Source organism: Staurois parvus, unplaced genomic scaffold (assembly GCF_062004578.1).
Source record: "Staurois parvus isolate SC_StPar_1 unplaced genomic scaffold, SC_StPar_1.0 ptg002181l, whole genome shotgun sequence".
Taxonomy (NCBI): domain Eukaryota; kingdom Metazoa; phylum Chordata; class Amphibia; order Anura; family Ranidae; genus Staurois; species Staurois parvus.
Window position 1 is genome coordinate 2030040 of NW_028319977.1, and position 27931 is coordinate 2057970.

Consider the following 27931-nt stretch of genomic DNA (forward strand, 5'->3'; position numbering starts at 1 on the left):
GAAGGGAATCAATGGACAGATACCTGCTGATCAAAACAGAGTCAGCCCCATGTGAAAGGGGCCTAAGACTCTTCACACTTGAGAGATTCAAAGCAAGTTTCCTGAAGTGCTTCAACCCTAAGCATCAAGGTTCCTATTATATTTAATGGTTCCCATTTAAGCGTGAAGGTCGTTTTTCTCGAAGCATGTCAGGCATGAATAACATCACTACAAACTGTGGACATGGCCACATAGTTGTTGCCAGGGATGTTACTTGAGTATGTGAAATACTTGCAGTACATTAAGACTCTTCGCTCTTGAGAGATCTGAAGTGCGTTTCTCGAAGCACTTCAACCCTCAGCATCAAAGTTCCCATTCATATGTGAAGGTCGGGTTGCCTAAAGCCTGTCGCTTGAAAAAGTACCAGATGCCATTCTTTGGGGCAGAGTTTTTGGCTCCTATAGAGTGCCTGAAAATGTGAATTTTTTCATACAATTTCTAACCTCTTCTTAGCAACTAGCTCTCCATTGGCTGGAATAAGCCTGAATAAGTCCAAATAGTTTGACTGGGGCTTGGAAAAGAAACATAACACTGCTTTAAACAGTAGATGTGGCCAAATTGCTTCTAGCAATGGGATTAGCTTAGAGAAGAATGGTTAGATAAAATGTGAGCCTACTTACTGTATACTTGTACCCCAAAAATCAGCCCTAATTAGTGTACAACTGGACAAAGCCATGCTTACCTCCCTTATTCATTTCTAGCAATTCCAAGCAGTACCTACTGTACATAAACCACCATTTTTGTGTCTTAATAAGAGCCAGAATCCCAAGACAACAGTGTTCCTAAAAATTCACACTGAACTTAGAACAACAGCCATGTCTACACGCATTCATTCAAAACACTAACAACTTTAAAAGCCATCCACAACTCAGCCCCCAGCTACATCACTAATCTCGTCTTCCAATATCAACCAAATTGTTCTTTCCTCCCGTGACCTCCTGTTCTTTAGTGCTCTGGTCACTTCCTCCCATGCTTGCCTCCAGGACTTCTGCTGAGCCTCTCCCATCCTACGAAACTCCTTACCCCAATCTATCCAACTATCTCATACTCTGTCCACTTCTAGGCGACTTCTAGGCGACCCCTGAAAACCCATCTCTTTGGAGAAGCCTATTCCACCTAACTGAGACTTGACAAAGCGCATGCGCGCGAAACATGTTGTCCCAGCAACCGGCCTCTTCCTTCTAAAGCTGCGGCTCCAGCAAGAGTTCCCCCCCTCTGTCTCTCCACATCGTGGTGACGTCATCCAGGACGCTGGGACGTCGGGTAAACGTGGTCCCTGCACTGACAGGCATTCTACTCCACTGCTTCCCTCTGAGCGGACGGGCCGTCCATCTTGGAACCTGGCTTCCTAAAGCCACAGGCTGGTTATTTATTATTGTTTTACCATATGACTTATTAAAGACACACCTCCATACAAGGTGTATTATTTCTATCACAAAACTACACAGCGCCTGGCTCCTGTTCATACCTCCCACAAACCGATGTGTTTTTACCATGGCAGCAGTGAGTTTTTTCCCCACCAATCATAGTTGACATATACCATTCACTTATTTCCTTTGGGACACATCTGTGCGCTTTTATCCAGACCGCTATTCCACCTAACGACTACTTTCACTTTCTCGTCCAGCTCATCCACCACAGTTACTTCCTTTTGTCTCACTTGACCAACCCTTTGTAAGCTATAAGGAGTAGGGCCTTCTGATTTCTCCTGTTTTTAGTTGTATTGTAACTATTCTGTGTGCTCTCAGGTTGTAAAGCACTGTGCAAACTGTTGGGGCTTTATAAATCCTGTATAATAATAATAATTCACAGCTGGCACAGTGTTTCAGCAGTTTGACATTCCTCCAAAACTCAGCCAGCAGCAACCTAAGGGCTTGTTTACATGTGCAGTACCTGCAGTGGATAGCTCTTCAGAGGGCATTTGATAGGAGGTGAGAAGCGTTATATCGCGGTATGTTTTAACTCTGTAAATGCCACACAAACACATCGCACTCGTACATTGCGCTTGGTTGCGGCGTGGCCTTACAGAACCATTGAATCATGTTTGGCAGTGGTATTGCCTGCCAAGTGCGACATGCTGTTTAATTTTTGCCTGTGTACAGCTTACTGTCTGCATTTCGGTGTTCAGGTGTGCGGTTGGGGGGTGTTAAAGCCACAATATCACTGCCTGGTTTTACCGGTCCCCCCACAACTGCTCATGTGAATGAGCCGTAAGGCACCCTTTTCACCACATTCTCTCACCACCTTTTTTTTAAAAATGTATTAAGCTAGAATGCAATAAACTAATGTTGCGCACTCCTGGTGGAGCCCCAGGTGCAACTGATTCCTTTCCCCACGATTAATGCACACATCTCTTACATTTCACTGGTTCAAATAGAACAGTCTAGGGGTGTCTTTTTATGCTTTATTGCAGAAGTAACTTGGATAGGGTGAAGGGAGCATGGGATACCCCCAGAACTGCTGAGTTGCACAAAAAGTCCCACAAACCTCTCTACTGCACGACGGGTGACTATGACTTCTGCCAAAGAACTGAGGACTGCACACAGTGACTAAGGCCCAACACGTAGGTCATCTGCTCACAAAGGGTCATCAGCTGCCTCCCTCTGATAACCACTGGGCATTCTCCAGTGAGGGAGACACAGACTCGCACCACCATAGGACAGCTGGACACTTTCCCCAACTTCCTTCCAGTACTCTTCAATGAGCTCTCCAGACCCAAAAGACTCCAGAACCAGACTTTGCAAATAGGCCCCCCAGCTTGAACTCCATCTGGGACCGCAATGACTCCTGAATGGCACTTCCAGCAACCTGCCTCGGGGCAGAGCCCCTGCACAGGGCTCTCCTGTGCCAAGACTGGACCCAGGAAACCCCCCCTCCTGCCCCAGGCCTCAAGCTATTTATTTGCTGTCCAGCCACCTACTGGGTACATCTCAGAGATTGGCTGAATCTCCATAAATATTCAAGCTGCCTCCTCTATTCTTCCTCCCACTGTACTTCTAGAATTCTCTGGAATACAGAGGGAAGTAATCAGATCAGCAGCCTACACTAACTAGGAAGGTGCTACACAAATATGAAGGATGCAACATTTGGCTGCAGCAAGATGGCATATTACAACAGTCATTGGGCTGGAACCTAAATAAGAACCGTTAGAGCTGGTGAGTAAAAACTTGAAGTCCTAATTACATGGATACATAAAAAGAGGAACCCACGGAAAGGTGTGTTCCATCAGTTAAAGAGACAGTCAAGAAGATCTATCCTATGACTAGCCCAATGAATAAACTATTAGGTAGATGGTGGTTGGTTGTCAGTTATTTAGATTGCCAGGGGGAAAGTGGCCTCTGGTAAAACAATTGGTATGTGTGGTCAGCTCCAAAGGTGAAACAATTAGCGGATTGCTGCCAAGAACTCTGGTTTGATACCTTTGGGTATAGTGGAAACATACCATACCAAGTGGAATATTCCAAACTGTGCAGCACAATCAAGGTAAGTGTGTTTTCTTATTTAATTTTTTTATTAAAGCCTTTCACAATGCCAAAACAGATATACATGGAAACATGCATATATATTTTCATTGGATTCAATTACAAATCAGAGTTTACAATACTCTTATGAAATACAAAGATACCAGCTGCCCATGGCAATTAATCGGACTGGATGACCAATTACGTGACGTCACTGAGCTTCAACCCATCTTGGCTATATGGGACCTGCAATGAAAATTCCAAAGGAGTGATAAATACATTTGCTTAATGATTGGAATGAAGACGGTGCTGAAATTTACTTTGGGGGCATTGGTACTGCATGTATGTTAACATGGAGAGTGAATGCAAAGTAAAATAGGAATATACAGGGAAGTTCAGAAAGAATATGAGATGTTTCATGTTAGGGATAAAAAGAAAATAAGCTGTTGAGAGGTTATTGGTAGGTGAGAGAGAGTAGGGAAGAGAGGGTAATGGAGCAAGGGGTAGGAAAGGCAGAGAAAAAGGGGGAGCAGAGGAGGGAAAGAAGGGGTTAAATCAATCAACATCCCGCTTCATAGCCAGAAAGCCCATGAACCCCAGACACGTAGTGAAACACTTTCTGGTCTTCACTGCACTCAAGAATTATTTTATTCTGTTTTTCAGGGTTCATAATTGGAAACAGAGGTGACCCATAAAGCCACACTGAACAAATAGCAATCTGCTAAAGCAAAGTCCCACAACATTATGAGGAATGGTGGGAAACAGCCATTTCCTTACTGGCCTGTTGAGTATTAGTTTCTAGTACAAATCCAGGGGGTACAAATTTGAGAACCTCTGAGTTTCCAGTGTAATATGGTCTGGTTTTTATATTGATCAAGGTTCCATTTAAGTGAGTTTTACCTTCCAACATATTCAGTGCAGGAGTGTTCCAAGAGCGGTATATTTGTTTAGTAGCAATAAATATAAAGATAACTAGCTTACCAATAGATTATTAGACATGTTTGGTTTGTTCAGTAAAGTGCCTACTAGATCTTTAGGCAGATTAAAAACCAGTACTGTATATATTTATGAGAAAACTCTGATCCATAATATTTGTGTCTTGGTGCACCACCACCAAGTATGGAACATTGTTCCTTCCTGTCCACAGAAAAGCAAGAGGAATATTGGGGCATAAACTATGTGATCTGGGAGGAAATGAGGTACCAGTGAAAAAGTACTTTATATAAATTTCTCCAAAGCTAAAATGTTAATTGAACTTTTTGCTGCAGAGGACCAAATTTCTCTCTAGTCCTCGTCAGACAGGTTCTTACCCAGTTCTTCCAGCATAGCATATAATGTGTTTTGGGGTGGCTTTGAGACAGAAGGCCATGAGAATAGGGCCACATGTTGAAACAGAAGGCATACTGTTTTCTTCCAAAGGTGAGCTCTATTTGAATATGAATTTGAATAGGGTCAGTTGATTTTATGGCAAAAAGGGAAGGAGTTGAAGGACAAGAGGTGCCAGGAGGTATACATGTTGGCAGCAGCACCAGAAAAAGTGAAAATAACGGGAAAGTGTTTGGTCTTTTTAGTTAAACATACTGTATATAACATTTTGATTTTATTAGTAATATCTACATTGGGTGTTTGGTAGACCTCTTTGATCCAGGTCAGACTAGTTTTATTAAAAATCAGCTTCTCAGTCACAAATCCCCCCTCTGCACATGACACGTTCAGCAGGGCAGGCTAGTGCCTCAAGCACATATTGGGCTACCTTTAGCCAGTGGTACATCCAGTATTCCTTGGTATGGTTGCTTGTTCCACAAACCAACTGTTGCATTCATTTCTGGTTTACGAGTTTGTAGGTAAAAAGTCTACTGGTCCATCAAAATTTGTCAACTTTTTTATAAGGTTGAAAATGAATGTACTTCCAGCAGTAATTTGCAACACCTGCAAAATCTTTGTTGTCACCTATAATCTTTGCTGTCTAAAATCTTTGTTGACACCTATCAGCTGTCGGGTGTTCCTTTCTGGCCTCAGTAGGATAATCCAACATTTGGGAAGAAAAATACAGCTTAGCAGTCCAGCACTGGAAGCCAAGATGGCAAATATCTGAACAGCCACAGTGTACTTGCCACTAGTGCTAAGATAGGCTGGGATGAAGGAGATCCAGACACAACAGAAGACCAGCATACTGAAGGTGATCAGCTTGGCCTCATTGAAGCTTCCAGGTAGGTTCCTTGCCAGGAAAGCCACTAGGAAGCTTACCATGGCCAGAAATCCCATGAACCCCAGAGACATGTAGTGAAACACTTTCTGGCCTTCATTGCACTCAAGAATTATCTTAATATTCTCAGTTTCTGTGTTTATAGTTGGAAACGGAGGTGACCTATGAAGCCATGCTGAACAAATAGCAATCTGCAAAACTGAGCAAAGTCCTACAACATTACGAGGAATGGTGGGACCCAGCCATTTTCTTAATGGGCTGTTGAGCCGGGTGGCTTTGAAGGCAAGAATCACCATGATAGTCTTAGCCAGGACTGATGAGATACTAATGGAGAAGATCACACTGAAGATGGTTTGTCTAAGAAGGCAGGTGATAGTGGAAGGTTTACCAATGAACACCAGACAGCAGAGGAAGCAGATCATGAGTGACACCAGCAGGATGTAGCTCAATTCCCTGTTGGTGGCTTTAATCACTGGCGTGTCTTTGAACCTAATAAATATCAATAGGATGCAAAATGCCAGGATGGAGGACCCGGTGGCTATCAGTACTAATATAATTCCCAGTGGTTCTTGAAAAGAAAGAAACTCTATAATCTTCGGGATGCATCTGTTACGTTCTTCATTTGACCACTGATCTCCTGGACACCGGAGACATTCAGCAGCATCTGGAATTAAACACTTGTGTTATTTTACTATTCCCATACATTTATTTGGCTTATTCAAATTATTTAAATAAATATCCATCAGTTTGCACACCCAAACCTTTGAACAGATCTTTCTTGCAGTTTGTCCCAGGTTCCTCAAAACCTAGGGTGGTATGTAAATGATATAAAAATGTAGTAAAATATAATAAAAGTTCTAATATGCATATGTGGAGATATAATCAGGATGGTGACTCTAATACTCCCAGTGAGGCATATCATTCGTTGACGTGCAGGAAATAGTAAAATTGCGCACTCACCAGATGCGCAATTTATAAGCGCAATAATCAAAAAACAGAGGTCCCCTCTGTCCTGGGAAGGATGCAGCTCAGAATGGGTAGACTCTTCCCTAGGTATGGGCAGTAAGATGATGCCTCTAGAGGTCTTCTTAAATGGTAGGATGCGGTAGGGGTCAGCAATGGATCATTCTCTTCTGGGCCTTCGGATGGTCACCTTGGTTCCTGGGGGATTAGATGCTCAGTACAGAGCAGCTGGGTAGTAAGATGGCCGCTGGACCTCCGTGATCCAGCGGCGTGACGTCTCAGGCGTGTGTGGCTCCTCCTTAACGCGTTTTGTACACCTAGTACATTGTCAAAAGGGGTGTTACCATAGCCAACACCCCTTTTGACAATGTACTAAGTGTACGAAACGCGTTAAGGAGGAGCCACACACGCCTGTGACGTCAAGCTGCTGGATCACGGAGGTCATTTTACTACCCAGAGCAATTTTAACATTTCTGTTAGGGTCCTGTTTATTTTTGGTGAAAAATGTGTCATTAATTAAAGAGGAGCTGAGCTCTGGAAGTAGTTCCCATAAAAAAGGCAGGTGGAGGGAAAAGAGCTAGTCACAAGTATTGTCTGTGATTTCCCAGCGGTTAAAGCCCAACTAAACCTTCAAGTTAAATCGACTAAATACATTCCAGGTGCATGAAAAGAAAAAGCGTGCAATTCTTACAGTGTGTTTTATTTTTCATCCACAGCCTGCGTAGAAAAGCCTATCCCCTGGCAGCATGTTGCAGAGTATGTGGAAGCTGGGAGCTCATACAGAAGTCTCCTTCTGAGTCAGATCTCTAGCTCTGCAATCAGCAAAGCTCATACTTCCCGTTGATTAGGGAGCTATAGGGTGTGTGTGTTGGACCTCTGCAGAGAGATCAATGCTTCTCTTTTGAAAGCAAGGGTCCCACTCTGCAACTTACTAGCAGGGGACAGGCTTTTATACTCAGTCTGACCCCTGGAAACACATATTAATGCTCATGGTTTTGGTAGTGGAAGTCCAACAAGCTGATATAGGTCGTGATGGTCACATCATCAAACACCTTTGGCCATATAGTGTGCATAGAATACTGAAAGAATTTCAAGGTTGCCATCTTGACCATGAAAAGGTGAGCACCAATGACCAAACATATTAGCAGAAATCACATGACCAATGCAATGACAGGCAGATATCTGTCATTTCCTTTAATCCTCTTAACTTGGATTGACCATCTTGATTAAAATACAGTTAAATTGTATTTGAACTATAGGCACTCTTTAGTTAGGTGTGTATTGGCTAAAATGACATGAAGCCTTAAAAAACTCAGAGTGGACATTCAACATCTATCCAGGATGAAGGAGTCTTTTCTTTCTTTGAATGTTACTTTAACAAGATGGATTTTACCCAGGCATCGGCTATAATAGCATTTCTAAGAGATGGATCTTATTATATTTGCTACACTGATTCTAAAGCTGGCCATTCACGGTACAGTTTTGTTCTGACAAAATTTGATTTCAGAACCTTCTTTTGATTTCCTAATATCTAACGGGATCAAATCGATGATTGTTTTTTACTATTGTGATGAAAAGAATCGAAGGAACAGGATGGAAAATTTTAAATAAAGGAAGTTCAAAAAGCATATGCAGTTTTCATTCAAGAGATTCCATTCATTCCAAAACCAAATGTTAAAAGAAAATGAAATGTTTGAAGTACTTTAGATTAGCATTCGTGGTGAGATTTTTTTGTAGGAATGTTCGTTGAACTCACCAGTCTTGTTGGAAATGTCTCCCGCAGAACATAAGACGCAGTCGAAGCAGCAGGAAGGTTGTCCCTGTCTGGTGACCCTTCTGTATCCAGGAGGACAACTGTCACTGCAGTATGACGGGGGGACCTGCAGACAAGGGAAACACCACATGGACTAAATTACTGATAGACATTATAGAGACTCTAGGTGATCTGTAAATACACTATATCCTCACAGGACATTTACCAAGTGATTTATTGGATACACCTCTAGCGTAAACCATTCACATGTCAACTGCAATTCCTAACTCTTAAGACATCACCATCTTAAAAATTGAAGGCAAAGGCACAGAAAATGTAAGTATTTTAAATGCTTACGGTGTTTTTTTCTTTCTATAAATGATTTTGTATTCACCGTGCCTTCTAATTCCCTAGAAAATGTGATTACCCCCAGGAAGTCAATTCTCTAGCACAGCCCCCTTCCTCCTATGTATGTTATATCCCTCTTCTCTTCTGGGAGTTTCTAGTTAATGTTTGTGCTGGCCCAGCTGCTCTGTTCCCCCTTCATTTTCATGGAAAACTAAGGTACCGACAGAGGTTAATAGAGGTTCCTTGCACTGTGGCTAATTGACCTCCTATGTGATGGTGCCTGCATAGTTGCAGGTCCAAAGCCTTGTGTCAGACCCAGTAACATGACACCAATGATCCTTTTAGCTGATTGTAAGGTTATCATTCTAAACGCCACTGTAAGGGGAATTCTTCCCACTGACACCAATGTAAGGAGCATTCTTCCTTTTGGCAACCAATGTTGAAGCATTTTTCCTTTTGGCCACTAATGTAAGGGGCATTCTGCTCGTTGACCACAAATGTAAGGAGCATTCTCTCCACTGACCACCAATGTAAGGAGCATTCTTCTCACAGACCACCAACAATAGGAATTTTCATCCCACTAGCAACCAATGCAAGGAGCATTCTTCCGACTGACCATTAATGTAAGGAGCATTCTTCCTTTTGGCCACCAATGTAAGAGCATTCTTCCTTTTGGCCACTAATGTAAGGAGCATTCTGCTCGTTGACCACAAATGTAAGGTGCATTCTCCCCACTGACAACCAATGTAAGGGGGGAAGGAGCATTCTTCCCACTGACCATTAATGTAAGGGACAGTCTTTCCACTGACCACCAATGTGGTCCGCTTGAGAGTTAGAGGTCTCCTAAGGTCTCAGCTTGAGGGTGAAAGATCTCCTAAAGTCTCAACATGAAGATCCAAGGTACCTTAGAGTCCCATCTTAGGGGTCCAAGGTTCCCTAAAGTCTCCTCTTGAGGGTCAGAGGTCATTTAAAGGCTCAGCTGGAGGGTCACAGGTCTCCTAAAGTCCAAACTTAATGGCCAGAGGTCCCCTGAAATCTCAACTTGAAGGTCAGGGGTTCCTTAAGGTCTCCTCATAAGGGTGAGAAGTCTCCTAAAGCCATATCTTGAGTGTTCTTCCCACTGATCACCAATGTAAGGGCATTTTTCCCAATGACCACCAATGTAAGAGACAGTCTTCTTACAGATCACCAACGTTAGGAGAATTCATCCCACTGACCATTAATGTAAGGGGCCATAACCATCAATGTAAATGGAATTCTGCACACAGACTACCAATGGAAGGAACATTCTTCCCACTGACTACCATTGTAAGGAACATTCTTTCGAATGACCACCATTGTAAGGAGCATTCATCCCTCTTATCACCAATGTAAGGGGCATTCTTCCCACTGATCACCAATATAAGGAGCATTCCTCCCTATAACCATCAATGTAAAGAGCATTATTCACTCACTACCAATGTAAGGAACATTCTTCCCACTGACTACCATTGTGAGGAGCATTCTTTCGAATGACAACCAATGTAAGGAGCATTCATCCCAATGACCACCAATGTAAGGAGCATTCTTCCCATTGACCATCGATGTAAGGAGTATTCTTCCCACTGGCCACCAATGTAAGGAGAATTCTCCTAATGATTCCTAATGGACTAATCTTAGCAGAGGTACCTTTAGAATTATATTGAAGGTTCCTCAAAGGTAAAAAGGCTGATATAGAATGTAACGTGAGTAACATCACCGAGTCTGTAGAGGTTGCTAACATCACATCCATAATGGTGGTGCCCAGCAGTCTCTGGGTTTTTGGATGTCTACACAGTGGAGGATTTAAAAGGTAAATAACATGCATAAAATACATTAAAATCTAATCAGATGAGAGGATTTTTGTTGAAATGAAGGGTCTGGTGACTAGACTATACTATGGATTTCTGAATATAATGTATTGGTAGGGGAGTCACACCTGCAGTGCTTCAACACCATGGTGGCCATAATGGATGTCGGAGTGACAGAGGATCGCTGAAAAGGTGAGTGTAAAATGGTTGGGGTAGAGGGGAGCATTCCATCATGGATGGAGGTCCCATGCTTTCCTATATCTGAAGGCACCAAGAGGACCCTGTATATCATATATCAACCTAAGAGATTTAGAAGAGGTAAGTGTTGAAAAAAAAGTATAAAATACATATGGGGGACAGGGGGTTGACGTGAAAGCTTTGAATTGGTCCTCAACTGAGTTGCTTGCGAGTTGAGCTACTATTGTGCATATACAGTTTATGGAAAGGCCCATTTTCACCACTATGGATGTGCTGGGCTGTGTGTGAGGTTTTTAAGCTTTAAGGACATTAGGCTGGCCATACACAAGTAGAATTCTATTTGAATGTTTGTATGGAAATGAGAAAATTTGAAATGCATGTGCACGCCGAAAATGTTTGTTTCCGATGCATTCATTAATTAAAGAATTTTGTTTCGTCATATATGTTATGTTAAACCGATTCATTTTCTGGTTTTGTTTTGTATCTCCGGCATTCGTTTCACATATTCATTGGTCTGGGTGGATTCAAGAAAATTATGCAGTTTTTCCAGAAGATTGCTGTATATTCAATATATTATCTAATCGGATGGATTCGAAATGGAAGGATTCAAAATTTTTGAATTCTAGTCCAACCCAGAGAAATAGCATGAACTGAGTGGACAATACCAACTGACGTTGTGTGCATCCGAATTAACAAATGGATCAAAATTCAGGTCCATTAATTATCCGAAATCTGAATTAGCGAATTAATTAAAACATTTTATTCATTTCCCCATAGGCCCAAATTACTATTGCAACATTTGACTTTATCCAAATGAAATGAATGCATTAGTTCATTTCGTTATAACTTTTTTTTTATTCGTTGCCATTTAGAGATTCGTAGACATATGATTTCCAAAGATTACATTTTTCGACTGAGAAATGAATCGTAACTTACTCTATATTGCCAAAAGTATTGGGCCACCTGCCTTTCCACGCACTTGAACTTTAATGGCATCCCAATCTTAGTCCGTAGGGTTAAATATTGAGTTGGCTCCACCCTTTGCAGCTATAACAGCATCAACTCTTCTGGGCAGGCTGTCCAAAAGGTTTAGGAGGGTGTCTATAGGAAGGGTTGACCATTCTTCCAGAAGCACATTCGTGAGGTCAGGCACTGATGTCGGACGAGAAGGCCTGGCTCGCAGTGTCCGCTCTATTTCATCCCAAAGGTGTTCTGTCGGGTTGAGGTCAGGACTCTGTGCAGGCCAGTCAAGTTCATCCACCCCAAACTCACTCTTCCATGTCTTTATGGACCTTGCTTTGTGCACTGGTGCGCAGTCATGTTGGAACAGGAAGGGGCTATCCCCAAACTCTTCCCACAAAGTTGGGAGCATGAAATTGTCCAAATTGTTTTGTTATGATGACACCTTAGGAGTTCCCTTCACTGGAGCTAAGGGGCCATGCCCAACCCCTGAAGAACAACCCCACACCATAATCCCCCCTCCACCAAACTTTACATTTGGCACAATGCATTCAGACAAGTACCGTTCTCCTGGCAACCGCCAAACCAAGACACCTCCTTTGGATTGCCAGAGAAGCGTGATTGGTCACTCCAGAGAACATGTCTCCACTGTTCTAGAGTCCAGTTGCGGTGTGCTTTACACCACTGCATTCAACGTTTTGTTTTGCACTTGGTGATGTAAGGCTTGGATGCAGCTGCTCGGCCTTGGAAACCCATTCCATGACGCTCTCTACGCACTGTTATTGTGCTAATCTGAAGGCCACATGAAGTTTGGAGGTCTTTAGCTATTGACTCTGCATACAGTTGGTAACTTCTGCACACTGTGTGCTTCAGCATGCGCTGACCCTGCTTTGTAATTTTATGTGGCCTACCACTTGGTGGCTGAGTTGCTGTTGTTCCCAGTTGCTTCCACTTTGTTATAATCCCACTAACAGTTGACCGTGGAATATTTAGTAGCAAGGAAATGTCACGGATGGACTTACTGAACAGGTGGCCACCTATCATTGTACCACACTTGAATTCACGTCACTCCTGAGAGTGACTCGTTCTTTCACAAATCTATGTAGAAGCAGTCTGCATGCCTAGGGGCTTGATTTTAAACACCTGTGGCCATAGAGGTGATTGAAACACCTGAATCCAATGATTTGGAGGGCTGGCCCAATACTTTCGACAATACAGTGTATGTCTGTCAGGCCCATGCATGTTACAATATGCACAATTTATCCCAAACGAAAACCATTACAATTATAATTTTGTTCATTCAAGAAACATTTTCCATTCCATCCTTTGAATCTTCTCATCTCTACAATCAAAAAAGATTACAATTTGACCCCACTAACCATTAATAAATCAAATTAAATTTCACATGAAATTCTGCTGGTGTGTGGGCAGCTTTAAGATGACTGGATCTTGCTATTTAGCACATTGTTCTGTATTTCATTGCATTTTCCAAGCATATGTTTAGGGACAAAATATTACATTATCAGCTACTGTACTCTAAAGCCGATCATAGATGGTTTGAATCTCGGCTGGTTCAGTAGGGACTTGAACCATCTATGGGTAGGTTTGATTGTACTCAATTCGATTGTTGTATGACTTGGGTACAACCAGTCTGTCAGATTTTTCATGTGATTATTGCCAGCAACAATGTTCTTCTGGCAGGGATGGCTCCCTCCGGCACCCCCTCACTGGAAGGAAACAGAAGCTCCACAAGGGGGATTGTTGATATGAGAAATTAGTGATTTTCCTTCTTGCAACCCATGGTTGCAGGAAAGAAAACTGAATCATCTTTGGCTGGCTTTACTGTACTCCTTTCTGGTACTTGGCACTTGGATTAAGAAGTTTTCAGTATTTTATTAGCACTGAAATAGGAGCAGTTAATGCTACTGTATAAGATGCTGCCTGCAGGATTCAAATTGTATTTGCATTTTGTTCATAGCTTTGGTGGGAATGGATCAGAGCTAATACAATCCGATCTCCCATTTTCAAACATTTTACTAGTGGTGGAGGACACAACTTGTAGCCAGTGGTCATGGCTGGAAAACTGAGAGATATTTGAGACCCTTGTGGGCTTGCCCTGAAAGGTCTGAGGAATCTCTTGGCCTAGCAGGATGCCAAGAAGGCTCTCAGCAGCCGACCTAGGAAAGACTGATCTGATTGAGAAAATGAAGCAAGCACAGGAACCCTCACAGTTGTTAGTTATATTCAACTGGACTTATTCTGTAATGTTGAAGGTGTATCGGAGCTCCTCCAAGCCAATGCTTCAAGAAGTGAATTGGAGATGCTACAAACCTTCTTCAATAAGTCCAGTTGAAAGTGATTAACTTTTACTAGATATACCATGACCTGAAGATAGGAACCCTCACTAACAGCCTGCTTTGGAATAAAGACCAGCAACCCAAGAGCAAGAATCTTCCTTAAAGTGTATCTAAAGCCAATACTTTCTTGTCTTTTTTTAACAGAATAAAGAAAGGTTAGAACCTGTTGTTTTGTATTGCTGCCTGTCTCCACAGGAGAAGTTTACTCTCTCTATTTGCCTTGGTGACAATTGTACCTGGGACTGAAAGTGAAGAGGAATCCAAAATGTTACAGTTGTCACCAGGGGCGGACTGACAACTCAGGGGCCCCCGGGTAATAGGGAATCATGAGGCCCCTATGTCCTCGCCCACACTCAAACCACACCCAAAAAAGCCTATGAAAGGTACCAGGGGCATCTCATGGGGCCCCCTACTGACCCCGGGACCTCGGGCAATGCCCGAGATCCCAAATGGTCAGTCTGCCCCTGGTTGTCACAACAACGGGAGGTGACATCTTCCAATGAAGACACCTTTTGCAGCAACTGTCTAGGGGATTTCTCCTCACTTTGGAGATTTTTCCTTGAATCCCCTGCAGTGTATCTATGAAGAGACGTGAAGCAAAATCTCCCTAGCAGGACACAGAAAAAAGCAAGTAGAGAAAGCACTTGACCTGGGTATTAAATACTCCATACTCTGTCCAAAATTAAAATAAAAAGTTCTGGCTTTGGATTCCTTTAAAGGACATTTCTGACCAACTCCAGAAGTGTGTTCCAGAGATCAATGAGTATTATTAATCCTACCTGGGAAAATCGCTCATTCCACAAAATTTCACTGGTGTTGATATCGATAACATAACCTGCCTTTGCCTCGGGGTTAAATGATCCAACAGTCACCAGCTGGAATTCTTCTTTAAGAATGCGGATGGTCACAATGTCATATGATGCAGAAACATCTCCATTGGCATCAAAAGTGATGGCGTCCGCATACGGAGGGTGGAAAGGGGTTTTCTTTAGAGAATGCAGGACCTACGGGTCCATCAGAAAGAAAAGTTTAAAGATTCTTCTATTCTATGAGGTTATCAAAATCATTTGTACTATTGCAGAATTCCATGTGCTGAAGTGTAGATTGTGTTGAGGACCACTAGAGCTAGGATGTAGTTGCATAACTCATCTATTGGCATGTGGGTCCAAGTCTCTAGCAATTCATGGGGCACCCATGAAAAATCCATGCTATGTAAAATAAAACTGTTACCTGTCTAAATCTTCTAAATGACTACTGTGAATTCCATGTAATACCCCATCGCTCATGATACATTAAATTTGAACTTCATGTAGATATGAAAGACACAATTTAATGCAGCTCTGCATTTATTAACCACTTGACCTCCAGAGGATTTACCCCCCTTAATGACCAGGCCTCTTTTTGCTACTCGGGGCTGCACTAATTCAACTGATAATTGCGCAGTCATGCAATGCTGCACCCAAACGAAATTTCCGTCCTTTTTTTCACACAAACAGAGCTTTCTTTCGGTGGTATTTGATCACCTGTGCCCTTTTTATTTTTCACGCTATAAACAAAAAAAAGGCCAAAAATTTTGAAGAAAAACAATATTTTTTACTTTCAGCTATAAAAAATATATAGTAAACTCAAAGTTGGTTATAAATTTAAGCCAAAATGTATTCTGCTCCATGTTTTTGGTAAAAAAAATCCCAATAAGTGTATATTGATTGCTGTGTGTGAAAGTTATAGCGTCTACAAACTATGGTATAGATACTGCAATTTACGCCATTTTTCTGCTATACAGCGCTGCGCTAGTTTAACAGACAATTGCGCGGTCATGCAATACGGTACATAAATGAAATTTACATCTTTTTTTTTTCCCACAAATTGAGCTTTCTTTCGTTGGTATTTGATCGCCTGTGCAGTTTTTATTTTTTGCGCTATAAAAAAAAAGGCTGACATTTTTTAGAAAAAAAACAATATTTTGGACTTTTTGCTATAAAACATGTCCAGTAAAAAAAATTTTAAAAATCAAATTTAGTCATAAATTTCTGCCAAAATGCATTCTGCGACATGTCTTTGCTAAAAAAAAACCCAATACGTGTAAATTAATTGGTTTACGTGAAAGTTATAGCGTTTACAAATGGTGGGAAAGATACTGGGATTTTTAGGGTTTTTTATACTAATAATGGCGGCGATCAGCGACTTATTGCAGCGATCAGTGACTTATGGCGGCGATCAGCGACTTATGGCGGGACTGCGGCGGACATTCTGACATTGGGGGGTACTGACTTGGGGTCACTGACATCCCCAGTGACACCAATACAGTGATCAGTGCAAAAAAAAAAACACTGACACTGTACTAATGGCACTGAGGAGGAAGGGGTTAACTTTATTTTTCAGGGAAGGGTTATCTGTGTGAGGGGGAGTGTTTTACTAGGGGGCGGGGGGTGTGTGCTGCACGGGACAAGGCTGATCGGGAGAGAGAAACTCTTCTGTCCCGATCAGCTTGTTCTCGAGCTGTCAGGGAAGTGACAGAAAGCACAGCTACTGCAGCTGTGCTCTCTGTCACTGATTGCCGCCGATCGCCAGGAGATAGCCGGTAAGGACCGGCTGTGACCCGGCGACTGACATCCGCGGCTGTGATCGGCGGGACAGGTAGAACGGGGGCGCGCCTCGCGCGCGCCCCCTACCTGTTTACAAAACACATGTTTTAAAACGTGGTTTTGCCTGCCCGTGCCGCCCTGCCGCCGTATTTATACATGGGCTGGGCGGCATGTGGTTAGTACATAATTAAGAGTTTTTTTATATACAAGCAGTGTGCCAGAATTTGATCTGGTGTTAGCTGATAGAAGGAGAGAGCAGAGTGACAGAGAGATGAGCTATTCTGTGTGGGCTGAGCTGTAGAGCAGAACTCTAAACATTTCAGAACTGCTTAGACAGAAATACAAATTACAGTCATGGCCAAAAATATAGGCACCCCTGTATTTCTGTCAGATAATGCACCACTCCACCCAGAAAATTGTTGCAATTACAAATGTTTCGGCATTCTCATGTTTATTTCTTTTGTTTGCATTGGTATAACACAAAAAAGTCAAATGTGACACATTCCACTCAATACCCCAAAAATGGACTGCACAAAATGATTGGCACCCTCAATGTAATATTTGGTAGCACACCCCTTGGAAAAAAAAACTGAAATCAATCACTTCCTGTAACCATCAATGAATTTCTTCCACCTCTCTATTGGAATTTTGGAGCGCTCTTCTTTCACCAACTTCTCCAGGTCTCTCAGATTGGAAGGGTTTCTTTTCCCAACTGTTGTTTTGATATCTCTCCACAGGTGCTCTATGGGATTGGGATCTGGACTCATTGCTGGCAAGTTCAGTCCTCTCCAGTGCTTTGTCTGAAACCATTTCTGAGGGTTTTTTGATGTGTGCTTTGTGTCATTGCCCTGCTGGAAGACCTGTGACCTCTGATGGAGACCCAACTTTCTGACACTGGGCCCTACATTGCACCCCAGAATTCTTTCGTAGTCTTCAGATTTCATAATGCCGTGCACACGGTCAAGACGTCCCGTGCCTGAAGCAGCAAAGCAACCCAAAACATCAGTGACCCCCCACCATATGTGACTGTAGGGTCTGTATTCTTTTCTTTAAAGGCCTCATTGCTTTTTCTGAAAACAGTAGAGTGATGGGCTTTACCAAAAAACTGGAATTTTGTTTCATCTTTCCACAGCACATTCTTCCAAAAGGATTTTGGCGTCTTCAGGTAAGTTTTGGCAAACTCCAATCTGGCTTTTTTATGTTTCTGTGTCAGCAGTAGGGTTCTCCTGGGTCTCCTACCATAGCGTCCCTTTTCATTCAGATGGCGATGTATAGTGTGAGCTGATACAATTGTACCCTGTGCCTGAAGGTCAGCTGGAATTTGTCTGGAAGTTGATCGACATTCTTTAGCCACCATTCGAACAATCCTTTGTTGCTATCTTTGATAAATTTTTCTCTTCTGTCCTTGTCCAGGGAGATTAGCTAAAGTACCACTGGCTGTAAACTTCTTGACATTGTTGCGCACAGTGAACACAGGAACATTAAGATCTCTAGAGATGGACTTGTAACCTTGAGATTGTCCATGCTTTTCCACAATTTTTGTTCTCAAATCTTCAGACAATTCTTTGCTGCTCTTTCTCTTCTCCATGCTATATGTGGCACACAGAGACACACAACAGAAAGGTTGAGTAAATTTTTCACCATTTTAGCTGATTGCTGGTGTGATTTCTATATTGTCAGCACCTGTTCATTGATAGAGGTGAGTTTAATTACAAATTACAGGAACATCACAAACTTGGAATGCAATTATTTTTTATAATTTTGAGAAGGTGCCAATACTTTTATCTGGTCCCTTTTTGTGGTTTTGTGTGAAATTTGTCAGATTTGGCCTTTTTTTCTCCACTTTTTTGTGTCATACCAATATAAACAAAAGAAATAAACACGAGAACACATGGCTAATGTATAACGTAAAGTCTATGGGCTTGGAAAAATCTGTATGTAAATGAATTGAAAATTGGCTAAAAGATGGTATTCAGAGAGTAGTGGTTAATGATTCATACTCTGATTGGTCTGGGGTTGCCAATGATGTACCCCAAGGTTCAGTGTTGGGACCCTTAATTTTTAATATATTTATAAACAATATAGGGTCTGGGATTATAAATCCCATTTCAGTCTTTGCAGATGACACCAAGCTGTGCCATGGAATAACGTCCTTACAGGATGTCTCCAACTTACAAGCCGACCTCAATGCTCTGTGTAATTGGGCAACTATGTGGCAAATGACCACAGTGAGAGCTGTGGGAATGTGGAATAGACTCCAAAGTGGATTGCTTTAAAAAAAGTCCTGGATTCTTTCTTGGATATACAGAATAACTGGATACTAACATTTATAGGTAAAGTTGATCCAGGGAATATCCGATTGCCTCTCGGGGGATCAGGAAGGAATCTTTTCCCCAGCAGGAGCAAATTGGATCATGCTTTGCTGGGTTTTTTTTGCCTTCCTCTGGATCAACTGTGGGTGTAGGATTATAACGTTTTTTTATGTAATGGTTGAACTGGATGGACTTTTGTCTTTTTTCAGCCAGACTAACTATGTAACTATGTAAGAATGTCTAAACATTTGTAATTGCAAAATATTTCTGACAGAAATGTGGGGGGTGCCAATATTTTTGACCATGACTGTATTTGATAGGTAAAACAGCTCTCATATAAGTGAAATTCCAGTCAAAACCTAATCTAAATTCTAAACATATTCTATCTAACCCTGTAAAAAAAAAATTGCTATACTTACCTATTCTGATATTGCTTCACCGATAGCTTGGAATGAATAGGAGATGACATCACCCATAGGCTTACTATGGGGCATCTGTTGTTGGCTGCCTCTGCTCTACACAGAAGCCGTCGCTGACAGCTCAGCATTGAACCAAACCAGACTGGACTGGACCAGACCATTGCAGCTTCAGAATAGGCAAGTATAGTTATATTTTCTTTACAGGGTTAGATAGATTAGGCTTAGAATGGGGGTGGGAGTAGGTTTAGCGTTAATTAGCTTTTGGGTGGAATTCCACTGTAACTGTTGGCTTGGCGTTTAGATTTAAAGTTCAAATGAATTTTCATTTTAAATCTGCTAAATACATTCCAGATATATAAAAAAAGTGCGAAATTTACAGTTCTTTAGCGTAGAAACTACTGTCCCCATTTAGCATGATGTAGAGAAGGACCCTGGCTCTCTGTGTGGAAGCAGTCATCGCCAAAGTTTGACACCCTGTGCTACATTAGAGTTAAAGCTCACCAATAACCAGGCGGCATGAGCTTTGCTGAATGGAAAGCCCTAGAGGAGTATCGTACTGCTGCAGAGAGACCACTGCTTCCACACACAGAGAGCAAAAGTCTAGTGGCATTCTCCATAATCCCAAAAAGTCGAGGAATGGGACTGTTTTATAAAGCAGGTGTGCAGAGATCCCACCACCGGCATCCTGAGCAGGGGTGGACTGACCATTTGGAAACTCGGGCCCTGCCCGAGGGCCCGGGGTCAATAGGGGGCCCCATGAGATGCCCCTGGTACCTTTTTCATATGCTTTTTTGAGTTTGGGCAAGGACACAGGGGCCACATGATCCCCTATTGCCCGGGGACCCCATGAGTTGTCAGTCCGCCCCTGGTCCTGAGACATCTAAGAAATCATTGGGTAGTCTACCACTCCAACACCAACCACAACCTGAAATATAATTTTTTGTGTTGACTGATCCCTTAATTTTTTTGATCATTACTCCAAAAGATTAAGCAAGGCTACATTCTAAACTTTGTTTGCAAAACCTGATTTGCCTAGCGCTCTAGTATGTTTTAATCTGCTACCTGCTCTGTTGTACTGTTGTCCATGTTGATGTTAGGATATTCTCTTTCTACTTTTACCTGCCATGGCTGGATAATGCTGAGGTTGGCACAAATATGGTGAACTGATGGGCACTTGAGCAATGCGTGAAGAGCATGGGCATAGGCATATATAGCCAGGTAGGCATGATATGTGTAGCTCAGGTCATAGATCTCAAATAATTCTGCGATCTTCATCCTCAGAGCTCCATCTTCAGTGCATGGTGACCCACTACTTGCAGAATTTGCTTCACTTTCCAGCGTTCCTTCCTCATGCCAGCTGCAGTGAAATGCTGTTTCCCAAAAAGGTTTAATGAAGGGGTATGTAGAGTTTGAAGCTGGATGTAGACTTTGAAGAAAGGACTCAAAGCCTGGCATGGGTCTTGTTTTAGGCATTAAGCCTACGGTCCCATTAAGAACTTTCCATGCCTTCTTGGAGAACAGGCCTGGAGTGATCGTAAAGGAAACAGAAGAAATGAAAATCTTCCCAGTCACACCTTCGTCAAACAAGGCATCGAGCAGAGCCATCACATGAGGCTCAGTGCTGTGGAGGAGGATCACATTGGCTGAACTTTTTCTTATGATTCCCACTACCCTCAGGACTTGTTTCCTGGAGTAGCTTAGGTGTATTTTTTCAACAAAGGCCACACAGCTTCCACTTTTCTCTATCTCGGCCCTGATCACTCTCCCACCCTGCTCACCCACATCATTGTCCACTATCAGCATTCCCACCCAAGTCCAACCGAACAGATTAACGAGCCGCGAGAGGGCAATGTTTTGAAACATATTACTGGACACTGTGCGCATAAAAGATGGGAAGTTCACCTTATCACTCAAGGAGGAAGAAGAGGCCCCGTGGCTGATCTGAAAGAGAAGAATGCAGTGTTATTAAAATAGATTTAAACCCTGAATGAGTAGTATCCTAAAGCTCTTAGTTTTTTTTCAGCAATCTATGGTCCGGTCCAGTGACATCTCAGGTCCTCTTTGCCCTCTTCATCTGGTACTTGGGGGATCCTTGATGATGTAGAGAGCAGTGTTACATAATGATGTAGTGCCACCCCTTGCAGAACTCTGTAGTCCAGCTTTAAAGACCTGGGCTCACAGGTAGTAGGTTGAATGTTTTTGGGTGTCATTTAACCCAGGAGAGGTGAATCAGTGTGCTTCTCAGTTTGGGCAACAGTTCTAGAGAGGAAGTAAGTACTGAAGGTTGGACAAGGGCTTTATTGTTAGCTTTTGAGGCATAAAAAGCCACATGGTCAATTTTGGGGAGTTTAGTTGGTGATTACTGTAAAAAAGACATTTTGACAAAACTGCATAGCATTTTCCATGTGTATATATTTTTAGGTATTAAATCCAACAGTATTAATCCACTCGGCTCTTTTAAAGGAAAATCCACTGAATGATCACACTGTGAAAATAATTAAAATTGGCAGTGTATCCTTTATATATGGTCCAAGTGATTGGAAACTGGCTCTGACTGTCTTTGGGCATTTGTGTTAGACAGACCATCACCAAGACTGTAGAGAACTATCCTACAGGAACCCACAGAGAACAAAGAGCCCAGGGGATGGACCTGACATAAATAGGGAGGAAGAGGATACCATAATGTATACCTTTCTTAGACCATTCCTCATCTCCAAAATGTTATTCCTCTGTATCACCCCTTATACTGTGCTCTTACTGTCATTCTCCTCTGGAACATTACAAATACAGTGTACATCACAGCTTATTCCTATCTTTGGAGGAAGACATAGATCCCAGGGAAGGGACCTGACATAACTGTTATGAAAAGTGTAGGATAGAAGAGGACATAAAACAGTACTTAATCTACACATTGATTTAAAATTCATTTTTAGCTTTACTTTATGATTACAACGTGAGGCTTTTTAAGAAAAATCCCTAAAAGAACACATTTCACCATCCCTGTTTTATATACCTGTGGATAATGGTGGACTCCTAAGATCCTGGCAATGGGAAGAGACAGAGCTGACACCATATCTCCAACTACTCCAACCATGGCAGAGGTCTTGTGGCAATTGTATTGAGGAACAGGGTATTCTACCCCTGACAAAAGGGACATAACCCCTCCTATGGCCCGGAGCTCTGACATACAAGACTCCAGAAGGCTGAAGCCAAGAGTGATGTTAGGCAGCAGGTCTTGGGAATTGTTAATTTCATCAACTGCAAACTTGAGGCCCAGAACATCCCGGTAATAACGAATGTGGAACCTACACAAGACAAAGAGAAGAAACATAAGGTCTTTGCTCTCTTAGTCACCATATACAGGTGAAACTCGAAAAATTAGAATATGGTGCAAAAGTTCATTTATTTCAGTAATGCAACTTAAAAGGTGAAACTAATATATGAGATAGACTCATTACATGCAAAGCAAGATAGTTCAAGCTGTGATTTGTCATAATTGTGATGATTATGGCTTACAACTCATGAAAACATCAAATCCACATTCTCAGAAAATGAGAATATTACATGCAATCAATAAAACAAGGATTGTACATAGAACAATATCGGACCTCTGAAAAGTATAAGCATGCATATGTACTCAGTACTTGGTTTGGGCCCCTTTTGCAGCAATTACTGCCTCAATGCGGCGTGGCATGGAAGCTATCAGCCTGTGGCACTGCTGAGGTGTTATGGAAGGCCAGGATGCTTCAATAGCGGCCTTCAGCTCTTCTGCATTATTCGGTCTCATGTCTCTCATCTTTCTCTTGGCAATGCCCCATAGATTCTCTATGGGGTTCAGGTCAGGCGAACTTGCTGGCCAATCAAGCACAGTAATCCCACAGTCATTGAACCAGGTTTTGGTGCTTTTGGCAGTGTGGGCAGGTGCCAAGTCCTGCTGGAAAATGAAGTCAGCATCCCCATAAAGCTTGTCTGTGGAAGGAAGCATGAAGTGCTCCAAAATCTCCTGGTAGACGGCTGCGTTGACCCTGGACTTAATGAAGCACAGTGGACCAACACCAGCAGATGACATGGCTCCCCAAATCAACACAGACTGTGGAAACTTCACACTGGACTTCAAGCATCTGCATCCTGCAGTGTGTGCCTCTCCATTCTTCCTTCATACTCTGGGTCCTTGGTTTCCAAATGAGATTGTTACTCTCATCAGAAAAGAGGACTTTGGACCACTGAGCAACAGACCAGGTCTGTTTTTCTTTAGCCCAGGTAAGATGCTTCTGACGTTGTTTGTTGTTCAGGAGCGCCTTGACAAGAGGAATACGACATTTGAAGCCCATGTCCAGGATCTGTCTGTGTGTGGTGGCTCTTGATGCACTGACTCCAGCCTCAGTCCACTCCTTGTGAAAGTCCCCAACACTTTTGAATGGCCTTTTCCTGACAATCCTCTCCAGGCTGCGGTCATCCCTGCTTCTTCTGCACCTTTTTCTTCCACACTTTTCCCTTCCACATAACTTTCTATTAATGTGCTTTGATACAGCACTTTGGGAACATCCAACTTCTTTTGCAATTACCTTTTGAGGCTTTCCCTCCTTATGGAGGGTGTCATTGATGGTTTTCTGCACAACTGTCAGGTCAGCAGTCTTTCCCATGATTGTGATTCCTACTGAATCAGACTGAGAGATCATTTAAAGGCTCAGGAACCCTTTGCAGGTGTTATGGCTTAATTAGCTGATTACAGTGGGACACTTTGAGCCGAGAATATTGCACCTTTTCACAATATTCTCATTTTCTGAGATTGTGGATTTGGGGTTTTCTTGAGCTGTAAGCCATAATCATCACAATTATGACAAATCACGGCTTGAACTATCTTGCTTTGCATGTAATGAGTCTATCTCATATATTAGTTTCACCTTTTAAGTTGCATTACTGATATAAATGAACTTTTGCACGATATTCTAATTTTTCGAGTTTCACCTGTATATACAGTTTCAGTTGTATTACTCTTGCTGCTTCTCTTTCCTGTGGAATGCCCTTTCTTTTGTAACACACTTTGCACCATTATTAATGTTCACCACTAGAATTCCCCTCACTGACACATTATCAGAGCTCCTTAACTGGACATACACCTTACGATATGATTGCACAGTCTTTGTTAAACTCCTTTAGATTTTTCAAACTTACAGTATGTAATGTGAGGGCCTATCTAAGCAACCCAATAAATGCACATCCATTCAGACAGGATCTCGTGCTACATGGATGTTGGTGGATTGTAGGGCTCAGCGACTTCGACCTTGTTGGACAGAGGTTAGATCGATCGCACAACAACAAACACTTTAGGATTCCTGACTGCCCTGCGTTTTTCCTCCTAAATCACTCCTTCATCCCTTTCAAGACGTATAAAATCTGTACTCCGCCACCTTTTAAATGCGGTCAGAGTCTGTATCCCATTGAAATGGAAAAACCTCAACCTCCTATCCATTGCACTTTAGCTTCGTAAAGTTGAGGACACAAATCACATGGAAGTCCTAATCCTTTTGGCCAACAACAAACATGGCATTTACAATAAGACCTAGTCCCACTGGAACCCTTATATCTTTTCAGAAGAGAGGAAGACCCAGCTAGCCGAGGACTATTTACCCTCCAGCTGGAGACTCCCCATCTATCAAGACTATCCTCACCCAAAGGAACAAGAGAACAGAGATCCCCTCCCCTCCTTTTTTTCCTCCCCCCCCCACACAAACACACTGTGACTCGGTTTCTAAAAAAAAAAAAAACTAAAATGGAATACTGAGGTTGCCATTGTGAGACTAGACCTCCTGTGTTGTTTACAAGGTAGACCCAGAAGAGGGTAACTGTTCTTTTTTTTCCTCCTGTTTTTGTACCTCTATGGGAATACTACATCTCACACTAAGAGCATGTTTCTTATACATGTGTATGTAAACTTCCAAGTGATTCTTCAAATAAAAAAAGGAAATTGCTCAGCTTAAGAAATACATTTCTGTTTGCTTAAAGGAAATTGAGACTTGGTTACACTATCAAAATCAACCATCTTGATAATAAACATCTCTTTTATTTACTCTGATAATTTACACCTCAATGTGTATCTCTAGAAACTTTTTTTTGAAACCCCATCAGGATTGTATTGCTTTCGGTGTTTCCATTGGGGAGATTAACCCACTCTATCGGTATGGTGACCATTATCATCTGGACACAAAGTGATGGGACTTGATATCTTTCTATGACTATTCCTCACTATCACTCTGTGTCACATTTAATTCTAATCTCTAACCTTTCCTTGCCTCTGGAACACTATCCCTTTCTATCAAATCTTTCTTCTATGACTGTTCCTCACCTCTGGAACACTATCCCTCTATATTATTATTATTGTTATATTATTATACAGGATTTATATAGCGCCAACAGTTTGCTCAGCACTTTACAATATAACGGGGACAATACAGTAACAATACAGTTCAATACAAGAGGGATTTGAGGGCCCTGCTTCTTGGAGCTTACAATCTAGGAGGGAGGGGCTAGTGGTACAAAAGGTAGTAACTGTGGGGGATGGACTGGTTGGAAGAGTAGAAGATTCCAGTATTAGCTGAGGGCAGGATAGGCTTCCCTGAAGAGATAGGTTTTCAGAGATCGCCTAAAAGTGAGTAGAGTAGGCGATAGTCTGATAAATTGGGGTAGAGAGTTCCAGAGGATAGGGGAAGCTCTGGAGAAGTCCTGGAGACAAGCATGGGAGGAGGAGACAAGGGAGCTAGAGAGTAGGAGGTCTTGTGAGGAGCGGAGAGGACGGTTTGGGTGATATTTAGAGACAAGATTGGTGATGTCATTTTGGGCTGAGTTATAAATGGCTTTATACGTTATTGTTAGTGTTTTGAATTTTATCCGTTGGGCAATGGGAAGCCAGTGGAGGGATTGGCAGAGAGGGGTGGCAGATACAGAACGGGTAGTAAGGTGGATGAGTCTGGCAGCAGCATTCTAGATAGACTGAAGAGGGGATAGCCTGCGATGAGGTAGGCCAATGAGGAGGGAGTTACAATAGTCAAGGCGAGATATAACAAGGGAGTGAATAAGTTGCTTAGTGGTTTCCGAGGTTAGGAACGGCCGTATCTTGGAGATGATGGAGGTGAAGTCTACAAGATTTGGACAGTGATTGGATTTGGGGCTGAAAGGATAGATGAGAGTCTAGGATTACACCTTGTACCCTGGCATTAGGGGAGGGACTTTATTGATCTTGATGGAGAAGTCAGGGGAGGGGGCACGGGCTGGAGGGAATACTAAGAGCTCAGTTTTGGAAAGATTGAGTTTGAGGAAGTGGAGTGACATCCATGCCGATATGTCACTTAGTAGGTTAGGTATGATATCTTTTACCTTTCTCTAAGTATTCCTCAACTCTGAATGTTATGCCTCTATCACAATGTATGCCTTTCTCTGTTTGTTCCCCATCTTTGGAACAGTAACCATATATACCACCTTATACCTTTTTTTGGACTTTCCTTACCTCTGGAACATTATCCCTCTACATCACTTATACTGTACCTTTTTCTGACAGTTCTCCACCATTGGAACACTGTCTATGTGTATCACACCTTAGTCTTTCTCTGGACGTACTTAGCTTTCTATGACCTGTACAGACCTCTGGAATATTATCTCTATATGTTACATCTCATACCTTTCACTGACTGTTCGGAACACCATCCCTCTATATGACATCTTATACCTTTCAATGACCATTTTTCACCTCTGGAACTAGCCCTCTATATACCATCCTATACTTTTCTTTGATCATTCCTCACCTGTGGAACATAGTCACTCTATATAACATCTTATACCTTTCTTTTACTATTCCCACCCCTGGAATGTTATCTCTCTGCATAACATCCTTTACTTTCTCTGACTTTTTCTCATGTCTGGAATATTATTGTTCTATATCATATTTTATACCTTTCTATGCTCATGTCTCACCTCTGGAACACTATCCCTTAGATCTTTCTCAGAATGAATAAGGTCTGTGTTCTTTGTAAAATGTCAAAAATGAAGTAGGCAGGGCTGACACCACATGCTTAAGAATTCAAAGCTGTGTTGTCATGTCAAAGAGAAAAGTGTAGGCACTCTATATATTTCTGTACTTACAGTACAGTTCTATACTTTTTTTAAAGGTATAAAATACATATTTCTAAGAATTGCTAAATATGTGGGTTTTTTTTTTTACTTATGAAATGCACTTTAAGAATTTAGCAGGAGACTCAGAGCAGTAACCTTGCTGTTTTTGGTGAGGTTACTGTTGTCACTTACCCCTTGCAGGAAACTGGCTTGGGCGGTTCTTGGAAGTTCACCAGCGGAAAATCATACCCAGAGTAGACCAAAAAGACTCCTGCAACGAGGACATCTCCTGGCTGGGTAAAGGTGTCCATCTTCCATCCCTGCAGCTTGCACCCCGGGGCTGTTTGTCCTGCTGAGGAGGGGAGGAGCAGCAGAAGGCAGAAGAAGGTCTTCAT

At 42.2% G+C, this 27931-nt stretch overlaps 1 protein-coding gene across 1 annotated transcript; it reads right to left on the reverse strand.

The window, feature by feature from the left end:
- Nucleotides 1–5450: 5450 nt before the first annotated feature.
- Nucleotides 5451–27931, reverse strand: LOC149432249 (extracellular calcium-sensing receptor-like). Its single transcript, XM_089665351.1, has 6 exons — nt 27729–27931; nt 22444–22735; nt 20550–21371; nt 14894–15118; nt 8426–8549; nt 5451–6370 (listed from the first exon to the last, which is right to left on the reverse strand). The coding sequence occupies exons 1-6, from the start codon at nt 27929–27931 to the stop codon at nt 5451–5453; spliced, it is 2586 nt and encodes an 861-aa protein (XP_089521477.1).